The 15,114-nt window shown below is 44.6% G+C and overlaps 1 protein-coding gene and 1 gene segment (V, D, J or C); one reads left to right on the top strand and one right to left on the bottom strand.

The window, feature by feature from the left end:
* Window positions 1-15,114, bottom strand: part of LOC115508747 — a 240,454-nt gene that overhangs the window by 153,956 nt on the left and 71,384 nt on the right. The gene's annotated exons all lie outside the window — the stretch shown is intronic.
* The window catches only part of LOC115508749, a 31,371-nt gene continuing 21,246 nt past the window's right edge, over window positions 4,990-15,114 (top strand). Inside the window, 2 exon segments of the C gene segment in view lie at window positions 4,990-5,131; window positions 5,219-5,514. Coding sequence covers window positions 5,008-5,131; window positions 5,219-5,514 — 420 coding nt within the window.

Genomic DNA, 15,114 nt, shown 5'->3' with positions numbered 1-15,114 from the left:
CAGAAGAGGCTCCTATGAAGAGGGAGCTGAGAGGACAGGAAGTGGTCATCAGAAGACAGGGAAATGCACAGAATAAGGAAGAATTTCAAGTAGCTACTGTGACCGCGGAAGGAGAGGTAGAGAGAGAGAGAGTGGAAAGTCAAGAAGAGAGAGAGAAATAGAAATAGAAACTAGGTAGTAGACAGAGAGGAACAGAGACAGAAACACAGAGACAGATAAGAGACATGTAGAGAGAAACAGAGAGAGAAGGAGAGAGATCAGGAGGAGACAGAGGAGAGATAGAAATAAAGAAGGAAGAGAGCCAGCTGGAAAGGGAGACATGGAGAAAGAAGCAGGGGGACGGACGGCAACAGGAAATGAGAAAGGCGAAGAGCTGGACACAGCGAGGGAGACAGAGGGATGTCAGGAGGGGACAGGGACACGGAAGGGCAGCGGGAGCAGCGCCACTGCAGGTGACGGAGCTGTGACCACCCCCCCCCCCGGGTGACACGTGTCCGAATCCAGTGTCTCATGAGGGGCTGCAGGAGGGCGATTCCCTCCTTCTCCAGTTCTAATTTCTCCCTCACGTAATGATCCTGAGCCCATGAAGTGAAGCTGTCGTTCGTCAGCTCTGTGCTGTCCTGAAACATAGTTTGTATGGAGACGGGCGCGTATGTGGTGACTCTATACTATTGTGTCATTTCTGGTTTCAGTCATTTCTCACCTGAGCCCTGGTACTTGTAGTAAGAATTGTGTTTGATCCCACAACGTAGATCCTTTGAGTGTTTTTCTCAGTGGATATCTACAAAAGGAGTAACATTTAGAGAAATGAATTCAAGTTATAGATCACAGAGTTTTGCTAATCATTAAAAATGGTGTATTTGTATTTTTCCCTTATACTGACAACTTGGTTACTAACATTATCAACGTGAATTTAAGAACGTAAATATAAATGATTTATAATTGTCAGTAACAACACTAACAACATTGTCACTAACAGCTAGGCCCAGAAGATGAAATTTAAGATTTTTCATTGTCTCCCTCTCTCTCCCTACTGACCAGGCACCTTGTGCTTCATGAATAAAATTTGGTTGCCAACAGTGGGCTCTTTCCAGTGCTATAGCTTTCTCGTGCCCTTTAACATTTTGGTGCAGGAGACTTCTCTTGATACCTTTTGTTTAAGAATTCTCTTTCCACTCTAGCGTGATGGCAATTTTATACTTTCTTAATTTGAAAATGTGACACATCTGTCCCAGCAGGGATTTTCCGGGACCGCAGACACTCACGCTTGCCTGGGACAGTCTGCTCTCAGAGCTGCTCCTGTGACAGGCTCGTGTCCCCTGCACGTGCTCCCTGAGCAGAGGATGGTCAGCCACACTCACTCCCTGCCCTTCCTCACTCCCCAGCTTCTGTGATGACACCTTTTTTGATGACAGCCATTCTGACAGGTGTCAGGTGACATGTTATTGTCAGTTGGTTTGCATTTCCAAAAGTTTCAGATAAGCAACATGTAATTTTGCAACTTATTCCCACATATTGCATTCCCACCTTCCACTCTCTTTCCATTGATTCTGGCAACCCTATGTGAGGCTACCTTTTTACCTAAGTAGCAACAAAAACTCTCTATGAAATTAACTTGCTATACACACGCATGTGTTCACACACACACACACACACACACACACACATCCATTTACCTTTGAGGAAAGCCAACCATACACCAACATAACTGATCCTAATTTCTTGTAACAAAGCTCATTCTAAGATAATCAGATTTGCTCGGCTATTTAAAGGAGTCCATGTGAGGAATGTCCAAGGACCCTGACTGGTACCAATCTTGACTGAGAATATTAATGTGTGCCTCACAGAATTTTATTATTTTCAAAGTTTATAATTTGAGGTGAATGTTTGAAAGGGTTCTGGTCCCATGCCTGACATGCCGTGGCGCTCTGATGTAGTTATGGAATTTGCAAGGACAGGTGCACTCATTGAAGGGTGCTCACACTGATAGGTAGAATGGGCACTCTACTCTTACCTCACCCACTCATGGTCCTGTTAATACTGAATGAGTCGTCTGAGTTTTGGGAGCTGTTTTCTCATCTTTATAAAATTTTTTGCATCATTTTTAAATTTTATTTTATTTATTTTGAGAGAGAGAGAGAGAGAGAGAGAGAATATCCCAAGCGGGCTCCACACTGTCAGTGGAGAACCCGATGCAGGACTTGAACACGTGAACTGTGAGATCATGAACTAAGCTGAAATCAAGAGTCAGAGGCTTAGATGACTGAACCACCCAGGAGCCCCCGTTTTCTCATTGTTAATGATGAGGATCAATGAGGCTTCAGGAATGAATACTTCCTTTTGCCAGGAAGGAAGACCTTCCTCTGCCCTTTGGTCTCTCTTGCTGGACTTGGAATCAAAGTGACAGAAGAAAATCAAATGTAGTAAGCATAAGTACAGGGAGCCCACACAAACACAAACATTCCAGAGACAATGAAGCAACCGGAAGCTGATAGGAGCAAAGGAGAGGGGCAGGGTCTGAGGACACAAAGGGGCCAGGAGAGGGAAGGTGAGAGGAGCTGTTTGGAAGAAAAAGCTTGCCCAATCATGCAGGTAAGTTCCTTGGGTAAAGGGGAGTCTCTCTTGATAGCTTTCTGTCTGGCACAGGCTCCCCTTTCCAGTGTAAATTTGGAGATTTGAAGGGAAGGCAGGGTTTTATGCTGGGTTTTATGACTTTTAACTCCAAATAACCTTCATGCCAAAGTGGCCCATTGGGGGGCAGCCTGCCCTGGGCCCCTACACTTTTCATCCTTAAGTGTCTCAGCTTCTGTGATTCCAGCAAAGTGGGACTCTCCAGCACGCTGCTTGGGACTTGGTTTTAAAAACGGGGTCACTCGTCTAAAAAAAGACAGATAATTTTTAAAAATTCTAATCAACACCCAGAGTTATAGAGATAGAAGTTTAAGATAAAAGAAAATATGTTTTATCCACAGTTCTATTAACAACATATGTCAATGCCTTTCCTGTTTTGGGCTTTCGGGCTTGTCCCGTTCACCGAAGGTTGCCGTCATGTCTGCATCCGTTTATTCCACGTGACCAAGGGAAGCGGTCACACTGGACGAGATCTCAGACTCTCTGCGGGGCGGAGGGGAGCTGCCCCAGGTGAGGCGAGCACGCCAGCCTCTCAGAGGTTAACCGAGCAGGTCCAAGCTTCAGCACCTAGCCCTCTGCACAGGGTCTGCCTGAGTCCACACCTGCTGTGACCCAGCCGCCTCTCCCCTGGGGCTGAGGTCTGGGGCCATCACAGCAGCTTCATTCAGGCAGCAGTGGGATGACCTGGGGGGACAGGACGTCCTGCTCCCTCAAGTGCAGCGTAATTTCTCTCTTCCTGGAACCTGTGGGGTCCTGATCAGAACCCTCCACTCTCCACATAAGGGTGGCTACTCTTTCTCTCCTGCTGAAGAGTTTTCCCTATTATTTCTTTAAACATGAGCATCTTTTAAGAAATATGACCTTTAATGCCACTTAGAGAAGAGTAGGCACACCCCACAGCAGGAAGAGTAGAGGAAAGGTGAACAATGGTCACCTGCTGACATACATCTCCAGGCCCAGGATGGAGCCGCTCCTTCCCAGGGTCCCAGGTCAGCAAGCAGAAATGTAGGTCCCTTTCCTGTCCCTGTCAATGCTGCCCTTGACCAGAAACAGAATATCCCAGCCAGCCGGTCCCCATCACCAGGAATCTGTAATGATTTCCCTGTTCTAAATGGGATCAGATATGCGACCCCAGCCAATCAACCTGAGCCAAAAGCTCTCTCCTTATTCCCTCAGTGACCTGCTAGCCTTGTAGGGAGATCCCTGAACCCCACCTAATCCTGCCTGTTCCCCCTTGGCCGCTTCTTAGGCTCTATAAACTCCCTCTTGCCAAAATCCCTGGGGAACCGTGTTCGCTGCTTGTGAGGCACTGAACGCCCCAACCCGTGGATGTTCTCTTTTGAGTAAAGGACATCACGCTCTACAGGCCAAATTGTTTTACTTCTGTCATTTAACACACCCAAGGGAGTGTTTGGCCTGAGGTTTGGGGCAGACTTCATTACACACTAAGGCTGGTCATTGCCAGCAGGAGTTGAGCTTTTTAATTTGAACAGTATTTGAAAGAAAATGTTAACAGTAATTGAGAGAAACAGAGTTTTGAATGCTGACAAGGTGAAAAAAAATTGTATTCATAAAACAATAGATAGTTGTGGATATTCTCCCCCAAAGTAAGATTCTCTTATTGGTGAAAATCTAGAAAACAGAGAAAGTAGGAAGAAAAGAGTGCACCGGATTTCTCACCACACTGCTCACCTTCTATCCTGAGACACATTTTACTTGTTTTTCTGTGCAGATGTCACTCCATTGTCACTCTTTTCCACTTAACACTTTAGCATAGCTGCCCTAGATATCTGCTGAGGGTCCGAATGATGGCCTGGAATATTCTTTTGGCAGAATGGTCTAGTCAACACCTCACCAACTCAGCACAACCCCAGAGCCTGCATTTTGGGACACCTGAGCCTTGAATCCTGGTTATAACTCAGCATGTCTGCCTTCCAGTTTTTACCAGGGGGAGGAGCACAGGAGCTGGGTCTGGAAGTGGGTGCCGAAGGGTCCAAGCCTCCCTGGCCCAGCCAACTCCCCTTCCTGGCTGTCCCCACTGCCCTCTCCCTCCAGGCTCTCAGGCAATAATTAGAATAGCTAATTATCATAACTATACCCAGGAGGCAAAATTGAAAAAGAACCTTCCTTTCAGTTGGAAGTCGATGTTACCTTTTTTTCTCAAAATTTCATTTCCGATGCATTCCTCAGCTCACAAGTCCCTGCCTTTACCATTTCTGAGGGTCTAACACTAGAAACACAGGACCTGGTCCCGCCTCTGACCTGCATTGTCCCTGCTCTCTTGGCCCCTCCCTCCCTGCCTCCTCTCCTTTTTCTCACCAGTGTCTGCTGGCACCACCTGGAAAAAGCAGCTCAGACCCTGTCTTGCCCTCTGCCATGCACCCAGGTGGTCTCCTCCCAGCAGGTGCAATGGTGAGGTCACTCTGGTCTTCTGCGCACCTCACAGGATTAGGAGCCATGCTGAGTCCCCTTGCCTTTCTGGGCGCCTTCCTGTTTCTGGGTAAGTCCCAACTCCCTCTTCGTGCCAGGTGTCGGGGGGCTCCCTGAGGCTCCGGCCTCCCTGGCCTCATCATGATCCCCCTTGCAGGCGGCCTGGCGGAAACCAGACTGGAGCAGCCGGCCTTGATCATGGCGCGAACCGGCAGCTCGGCCATCCTGTCATGCAGGGCGAGAACCAAGGTCAGCTACATCCACTGGTACCGCCACCAGGAGGGCAAGGCTGTTCAGAGGCTCCTCATAGTGGCACTGTACAGATCATATGTACAAACGGATTCGATCCTGAAAGGGGACAAGGTCACGGCCAAGAGGGGCACGGATGGCAGCAGCTGTAACCTGTTGCTGCTAAAGCTGGAGAAGAGTGACGAGGGCGTGTATTACTGTGCTGCCTGGGAAGGGCACAGCCCCACACGCCTTCCTCGTTCCTGTACAAAAAGGTCTCTGACTCTCAGAGCCCCCTGGGACTAGCACCTTCCACTGCCTCTAGGTTCCTGGGGTTGCCCTGGGGTCAGCCCTCAGCACCCCTGACTCTCCTGGACGCCCCTTCACATAACCCAAGAGGCTAGGGAGCCCTGGCTCACAGGCTGGTGCAGACCCAGGGAGCTGTCCCATCTGGAGGCTCTTTTCAAAGACCGTCCAGGGCGGAGCTTCTGAAGCATCTGGAGCAGGATCTGAGCTGCTCAAGGCAGCAGCCACGAGCACCAGGCACCAGCCCCATGTGGCTACTGAGCACTTGAAATGTAGCCTGTGCTCTAGTCCACGCCGTGATGGGCTGCTTGTGTAGCATACAAGTCATATTCTGGAGAGTATAAAGAGAAGATAAATTCTCTTTAATGATTTCTATATTGATTGCATATTGAAATAATATTTAGGACCTTGGCCTAAATAAAAATAGTTTTACTTGTTCTTTTAACCTTCCTTTAAGGCAGCGGCTAGAACATTTTTAATTTGTCTCTAATTGGTAACTTACATTTATTTCTATTGAACAGAGCTGTGACAGATGGCCATTTAAGATTCTGACCACATCCCCTGAAGAATGCGGGAATAAAATATCGTGCAACTAATTTCAAGGCCGAGAGACTCTCTGGGGATTCCACACAAAATGGGTGCAAGTCGAGACTGGAAGGCAGCCCCTGACTCCAGTTTCTAAGTTGCCGCCCCGCCCACCGCTGGTTCCTGTGCAGAGAGAGACTCTTTGATCAGAAGCCCAGGAAACAGTGTGGCTAACTTCGCAGCACCCTCACCCATGCCTGGCGCTCACTCTCCTGCGGGGGAAATGATCCTCAGGGCAGGTGCATGCATCAGCCCTGGAGGAGACCCCAGGCCCTCCACCTTCCCCTTCTCCTTGAAAGTGACTCCATATGGGATTTTGGTGGACCTTCCTGGACCTTTGCTCTCTACTGATAAAATAAGGTGCTATATCTGCCAAAATTATGCTAATTATGTATTAAGGCAAAATGATACAAATACGATGTCACTATGTTCACTACCTTTTTGTAAATTTGGTCAACCTTTTAGAAAACCCTCTGCCTCTCTATATGGGGAAGAAAAACGTTCTTCCTGGAGGTCTAAGCTGAATTAAACCCATTTTCAATTGAACATACAAAGTTCAATGACAGCTTAATTGCATTGGTAAAAATCATTACTGAAAGTCTAAATGATCTAAAGGAAATTGGTCCCTCAGATTCACTAACTCCCTGAGCTTCTGTTTTTGCAGTGGGGGATTTATATTTAAGACATACTTGCTTTTCAAAAAGCCCAATACCCCCACCTTCTACTGAGGGCCTGGGTCATAGCTTAAGATCTCTAGCATGTGTAGGAAGTAGTGAGGGTAGAGAAACTTAGCTGTGCTCTGTTTTGGGGGATATCCTTTCATTTGTCTTCCCCATTATCCTAATAAAATCAATCCCATGCCTCTTGTATCCTCTCAGTGCCCAACTCTGTGCCACAGAAGAGTGACTCTGTCATCTGACCATTACAGTTTCGTGAGAGAGAAATTAGCTAAATATGAGGACACTGTCATGAGACGGCATCCCAATTCAATGTAAATCTCACTTTTCAACATGGTTCTATATATCCTGCTTTTGAGTTGCAGCCTGGAAGGACAGTGGCCCTGTGCATGGAGAAACCACCGTATTGCCAGGGGACAAGTCCCACATTACAGTCATTTCCTCCTCCTGCATTTTGGCTAAGGTGAGCGTCACCAAGAACACTTTGGCTACACACCCAGAAGGCCAACCAGCCCTCCTGTCTTAAGTAAATTTTTACCAATGAAATGTTTGTTTAAATGACTAATTCATAAAACCACTGAAAGCATCTTATTAAAATGTACAGAACCAACTACAGTGACAGCTCTCTTAATGTCTGTTGAGGTTGGTTTGATACTTGACCATTATTGAGGGGCCCACATTATCTCTTGCCGGAGGATTTTGCATTGATACATGCTCGAAATGTCCTGATGATTTAGACTCAACTCGTCGCTTTCTCTCTGGCATGAGTGAGACTTTAAATAACAGAACCAACATTATGTTATCAAATAAGTGCTGAGTGAAGTCTAAGAACGTCTTCAGAATCATGATTCTCATACATACATTATCCATTACCGGCTGCCCATATACATACCAGTACTGTGGGAAAAGGGATGTCTGTTATGTCAGAGTCGCCTTGTGAAAATCGTAATTGTAAAAATTTCCAGGCACCTGGAAAGCCACGCTGACTGTTTCAGGTTGGGTGTTCTCTATGTTCAGCCCCGAGAACAGGTTTAGGGACACAACCTGGGGCAGAGAGGAGTGGCCAACTCGGTAGACGTCACCTCTGCACATTGGGATCAGGATAGTTTTTTCCATGTCACTTCCGTGTTCCCCAACTTGTCTCATAGAAACCTTATATTGCTTGTAATTTTTCTTTTAAATTTATTTTAAAAGGAATTCACATGTTTCATAATATTAAAAATCTCTGCATATTACTGAGCACTTAGAGACAACAGGTGAAATGTGATGGTTAGAAAGACCTGTGGTTGGCTCTGTCTTAATTACTTTTCTCCCCTCTTCTCAAACGACCTTTGCTTCTTTTACAAAAGAAAACCTTGTTTTTTCTCCTGACTTCCGTTCACTCTGTCTGCCAAGTTAGAGAAAACTTTAATGCCAAAGAGCTCAGAGTAGCTTCTTGGGCTGAGTGTGTCTTTTCCGTCATGTAGGACAGACACCAAGTAGTACAGAGAGTGCACAAAGAGTCTTTTTATTAACACTGTACCGAAACTTCCTGGATTTCTTTACATCTTATGGTCCAGATGCAGAGACAAGAATGAGATCACCCCAAGCACAGCGTGATGGACAGAACTGTGATTTCATTCAGTGAGGTAGTCTGGCACTTTCATTGCCTTAAAAGATGATCCACTAACTTCCATGGAAGGTTGCTAGAAATCAGGTTCACACGATCTTCACCTGGAGACTGAGAAGAAGATAGACTTCCGAGTAAGACTCTGTGTGTTCTCTTCTTTGGGGGCACTGATGTCTCTCCTGGTCAAAGGACAGGAGTGGGTGTTGAGGGGCATAAAGGGAGGACTTTGCTGATTGCCTTCTGTTTCCCTCTCAGGATTGGTTCTCCTCTTTTCTCTACCCTGCTCTGTACTCCAGGAAGCTAATGCCTATGGATTACACTAATGGATATCTTTGTTTTGATTTCCATTGAATGGTGGCCAATGAGAGTTGAAGTTCAAAGGAACCATGACCTTGTCACTTGACAAAAACATTCCTTCCTTGGGTACTAGATTTCTAGGCCTCTAGTTCCCTGGCTTGGAATTAGAAACAAATTCTTCAGGTGAATTAATTGGTATAAAAGGGAATGGCCATTCCCACCTGTATCTCTTGGTTCCTGAACATAAAGCTCTGTCCTGGGCTAGATGACCCTATATGTTGGGCCCAGGGGAGAATGCAGCCAACCCAAAGCCACCTGTCAGGGAGGGAACCCTGAGCTCACTCTGCTCCCAACTCTCAGCCTCCTGCTGATGCTTCCATTGACTGCTTCCAAGCAGCAACCAGAGAATAAGGAAAACCATAGACGCAGTTCATGGGGGGCTCCCTTGTAATGACCAGGGCAAGGTAAAAAGAAGTGGACAGCCCACCTAGAGGAGCAAAATGAAGAAATGAAGCAAATGGTCAATTAAGTGGGTTATGGTTTCCACCAAATAATTAAAACAATTTGGGGAGTATGGGGAAGATTATATCTAGTTTATTTCATTTCAGTTTCCACAAAGCCACCAAGGACGCATTGCTAACAGAACAGGGCATGCCCTGTTTCTTGGGTGACAAAACAGAAAACTGGACAAGTGTTGACAGATTATCATTAAATTCTGTGCTCTTCTGGCTGATGAGCTTAGTAGAGAGCAGCATGTACTTTATGTAAGACTCTTGTTCTCTGGTTAAATCAGGACTTCTCAGGTTTTTGTCTACTTATGAAGTACGATGTCATCAACTAAGTAGAATAAAACAAATAACTTAAAGAGATCTATGTGTAGATGAATGATTATGGTGATTTATGAACCAATATTATGATGAATCCAATACTGTGTTCTTGGTGGTCTTTAATACAATAAACATGCATACAGTAGTGAAAAAATCCCAACTCTTATTAAAAAAGACGAAAGATGGGCATTTGGGTGGCTCTATCAGTTAAGCACCTGACTCTTGGTTTTGGCTCACGTCACGATCACACTCTGTGAGTTCGAGCCCTGCGTCGGCTCTGCGCTGACATTGTGGAACCTGCTTGGAATTCTCTCTCTCTCTTCCTTTCTCTCTGCTCCTTCCCCTTTCTCTCTCCCTTTCTCTCTCTCTCTGTCAGAATAAATAAATAAACTTAAAAAATATATAAACGAGACAAGAGAAATGCCTGCCACTTTCATAATGTCAAGTAAAATCCAGCCTCTCACTTTACACAGTTTGTTATGCAATGTCTCTGTATCGGAGAACAGAGAAAAGAGAATGTGATGGTTATCAATTTTACCTCACATATAACACCAACTGTGCCCAAAATGTCTGGTTTGACATAATTACATATTAACTTGGATTCCTATTTAGAGACTGTGTATGTTGAAATGGTCTGGTTCTCTCAGAGAGAAGCAAAATGCCCAGAGATATTCAGTAACTGTGAAAAACTCAAGCTGTGGGTGCCGGCAATGATCAAAAGGCAACTCATGTCCTTTTACCTCCATTGGCTGCCAGATAATGTGTGAAGTTGATCAGAATATAAAGTGAAATGAAACGAGAAGAATATAAGACACTATGCATATTGCACCTGTAACTTATCATTATAATGTAGTCCACAAAATAACATTTACATTCATATATCTGTAAAGGAGAAACCTAGAACTTTACACACCATAATGGAAAGAGCTGCTGGTCTTGGTGATATGCTCATGGGCATTTTTATGTTCATATTTATCCTTTTTCTCCAAGTTTCCTCAAAGAAGATCTTTTCCACACGTTCTACGTAGCAGCCCTGTGACTTTCCTAGAGTCATATGTCACTCCTCTTTACCTCACTTTCCTGATCTATGAAATGAAAACTGCAAACATCCATACCATGTGATTGCTGGGAAGATGTAAAAGGTGAAGAATGTTTAGAAAATAAGCCCGACATGGGGCGCCTGGGTGGCGCAGTCGGTTAAGCGTCCGACTTCAGCCAGGTCACGATCTCACGGTCCGTGGGTTCGAGCCCCGCGTCGGGCTCTGGGCTGATGGCCCAGAGCCTGGAGCCTGTTTCCGATTCTGTGTCTCCCTCTCTCTCTGCCCCTCCCCCGTTCATGCTCTGTCTCGCTCTGTCCCAAAAATAAATAAAAAACGTTGAAAAAAAAATAAAAAAAAAAAAAGAAAAAAAAGAAAATAAGCCCGACAAATAAAGAATACTCACTACATATTTGCTCTTCTGAAAGTTAATATTTATTAAACATGTAATATTTTTAAAATATTATACTGAGAAAGAGTACTCATAAAACGGCCCCTGCCAAGTAGAAACCATTCCCATTTCCACAGAAGTCAAGATGCCTCCGGGGCATCTGGGTTGCTCAGTTGGTTAAGCGTTTGACTTTGACTCAGGTCATGATCTCGCAGTTCATGGGTTCAAGCCCCACGTTGGGCTCTGTGCTGACAGCTCAGAGCCTGGAGCCTGCTTCAGATTCTGTGTCTCCCTCCCTCTTTGTCCCTCCCCTGCTCTGTCTCTCTCTCTCTCTCTCTCTCTCTCTCAAAAATAAATCAACATTAAAAAGTTTTTCAAAAAGTTGCCTCCATGGTCCCTTCACATTCATGCCAAACAGTCCTGCAGAGACCACCACCCTATTTTGAGGTGGGCAGAGCAAACATGAGGCCAAAAACATGGTGACCTCAGGCCCTGCAAGTCTGAAGCCAGCACCACAGGGCCAACAACCACCTCATCAACCACTTCCTTCCCCCTCCCTAATTCAGGCCACGCTTTCCTGGCACTGAGGCAGGAGGCATACCCCAGCAGGTCCCCTCTGTCCTGCCTTGTCACTGAACAGAAGCCCTCCCACTATGCCACACCCCTGTAAACATATACACATACCTTTCTAGCTCCTGGAGGGACCTGGCTACTGTCTACATAGGACTGTTCTCCTGCATCTGTGTCCTCAGCAAGGTCTGAGCTAAGGAGCCAAAGGACCTAATCTGTGATCTTACTTTCAGTTATCTTTATCATCCAGCCTTACCTCTTGGGGGCCCAGGCTGGCTTTTGTAAGTGTCCTGATTTTTCTCTCTTTCTCCATCTGTGAGAAGGTTCTGGGAAGGAAGCCTTCACCAGTGTGCAAAATGGTTTCTTGACTTTGAATGAATGAATGAATGAATGAATGATGGAAACTACAAGGCCTTTGGAGTGATATAAACCTGGGTTTGAATTCCTGCTCAGTCACTTAACTGACAGTGTGATCCAGGAACATTACTAAATCTTTCTCACAGGGTTGCTGGGGACTGAAGGAGGTTCCACACAGGGCAGTTCGAGCACAGAATCAGGCTTTACTTCCAATTCTCATGATAGCCATACAGCTGCCATACTTGTGAAATTTGGTGAAAAATCTGTAACTCAGGGGTGAAAAGGAGCTCAAGTATAGTTTTTTTTTGAAGTAAAACTTAAAGAAAAAAAATTGACTATATTGTTCCCAAGAAGTATTTAACGTTGAATTATTACAACATGGGTGTTTTGGTGAGGTCTTCTGGGATCTGATAGTCCTTTGTACCAATAACATAATAAAATAACACTGAGACAGATCTTACTGGACAGTCCTTCACTGGTTTTAAAGCAGATTTTCCTCCCTTACTCTTGCCCCTGAAAAACAACGGTTGGTACTGCTCCCCAGTCCTGATTCATGCCCCCTCTTGGAGTCCTTTCTGACCAGTCACTGGCAATGCCAACTTCACGTGTCTTTGGCTTGAGCTTGTAGCTTGACCATGTTCCTTTCTTGTCTTTTCACTGTTTATACGTCCACTGTCAACTTGTTCACGGGCCTCTGATTCCACTCCCTTGCTTTTCAAATGGAGACACCAAGATGAGAATGCCTCAGGATCAACTCTCCTTTACCCGAACACAAGACAAAACATTGCATATACACTGCAAGCTATCTGGGGTTTCCCTAGAAAAGACCACTGTGTTGTAGTACCAAATAAAAGAAGGGGAGCCCCTGAAATGAATCCTATATGACTCAACCAATATTATCTATAAGATAAGCCCAATTTCAGTTTGGACACAGATATGAAAGACAAGGGAGTCTTTTGCTTGATAAGCAAATAATGTCTTCAAGTCTGATGAAGCCACCTGCTCTTTTACCAGCTGGGCACTCACAATGTCACAAGGCAAAAGGAACCTGTAGAAAACCTTTTCTATTGCTAACCCTCAACTCCTTTCTCACTTGAGCAACCACAGATCATTTCCTGCTCTTAGTCACAGACTCATAAACTGTTGGAACAGGAAGGGCCCTTTGGACATACAGAGCCCAATGCCCACACAACCAGTGGGATGTGGGGCCCAGAAATGGCAAATGTCTTGTCCGAAGGTAGTTAACCCCAGAGGCAGTGGTACAGCTGAAAAATCACGGAATCCCTTCCAAGAGGCTTCTTCTTTCCACATATCAGACAACTGGGTTTGTTTTCAAACTTTAGTTTTAGTAAGAAACACATTTTTCTCTGGGAGATAGAATTCTACAGATTTCTACATTCCAGGAAAATATTGTCATCATGGAAATTATTTTCTCATTTTGCGTTGCCTGGTAAAGATGCGTGTTGGCAAATGGTAAACGTGGCTATGAAAAAATGGAGAACATTGTTCACATTTCTCAGGTACATTTCTGTTGGCATATTTGTGTTCTCAGTTACTGAAGCGTATCCTCTTTCAGGAATACAATCCCAGAGAGAGCCAAAGCATAAGAGACTCTTAAAAATTGAGAACAAACTGAGGGTTGATGGGGGGTGGGAGGGAGGGGAGGGTGGGTGATGGGCATTGAGGAGGGCACCTGTTGGGATGAGCACTGGGTGTTGTATGGAAACCAATTTGACAATAAACTTCATATCTTGAAAAAAAAAAAAAAGAAATACAATCCCAAATTGCTAACAGAGCAAGTCTGGTTTTTGTGAGAACAGAAGGGCTCTTCCTTTGATGCGATCTCTGAACAGTTTCACACACTTGAACACCTGGAAATCAAACATTTTAATTCTCTGAACACTTTTCCTGGTAGTTTAGAAAAGGCCTCTTGATTGGCCATTCAGTCCCTATCTCCTCCTTTTTTTAATTCTTTTTCTTTTTCCTTTTCTTCTCTCTTCTTTTTTCTTTCTTTCTTCCTTCCTTTCTTTCTTTCATTTTTCTTTCTTTTTATTTAGCACTTCCATTCTCTGTCAGCACTTTTCCTTGATACTGCCTCCTTCAAAAACAGACATTTGAGTCAGTTAATCTGAGGAAATTTACAAAATGCCAGATGCCGTGAAGCCTATATTCAAGGACTTCCAAGGGAACCCAGAAGATCATATTGCCAGGACAAGGTTTCTACCTGCTGGTCATGCCGTGAAGCTCAGGAGAAGGCTGACATTTTTTAGAACCTCCAACCAGAGTGATTATCTGTAACCAGGTTGGATTGAGATACTTGGCAAAAGGAACTAGGCTCATAGTAACTCCACTGGTAAGTAACTTTGTCCTATTTTGAGCCTGTGAATGAAAAATTGATAGATGCTTTTTAGAAAAAAACAATGTTGGATCACCTCAGCATATAGACAGCAATTTTGCAGCTACTGGTCACTATATACAAAAGCAAAACTACTTTGCAAATGGTTTATTAGCTCCCCTGCTTGTAAATAGATTGGATTCTATTTGTAGACAAGACACACACACAAGGATAGACTCAGGCGTGAAATTAAAATATTTTAGGATCATTTCTATAAACCATTGGTGTAAGTTAATGGTTCAGGATGCTTTTGAGAAACACTTTGATGGAGTACCTTTACTATTAATAGTGATCCTTTTTAAATGAACAGTGCTCCTTTCTCTAATAACCTGCAAAATCTATGATTGTTTTTGATCTCATCTTTAACAACAGTGCAAAAGCATTAATTCTCACAGTAAATGACTTAAACATCTATAAATGCCACTTTTTCTCATTACTCTGGCTTCTTAGAAATCAGGCTGAGACGAGTCAAAATTTGTGCCATTGTGACTCTTGTGATATTGACTAGAAATGATCCAGTTTAATGGGATTCATGAGCTCAGTAAACCATTTCAGCTCCAGAGTCCATGACAGGGTGAATAGTTTCAGTGTCTTGTCCTGATCCTCAGCAGCCCTATACAGGCGATCCCTTTGTTCCAATTTCACAGATAAAGAACCTGAGGCTCAGAGAAGCTCAGTTATTTGCCTAAAGTCACATGGCAAGTTGCTGTGGCAAAGTGTGGGACCCAACAGAGACTTGTTCATTCCAAACAGCATTGTCTAGACCATTATAAG

This window comes from Lynx canadensis, chromosome A2 (genome assembly GCF_007474595.2).
Source record: "Lynx canadensis isolate LIC74 chromosome A2, mLynCan4.pri.v2, whole genome shotgun sequence".
Taxonomy (NCBI): domain Eukaryota; kingdom Metazoa; phylum Chordata; class Mammalia; order Carnivora; family Felidae; genus Lynx; species Lynx canadensis.
This window is presented reverse-complemented; position numbering and strand designations above follow the sequence as displayed.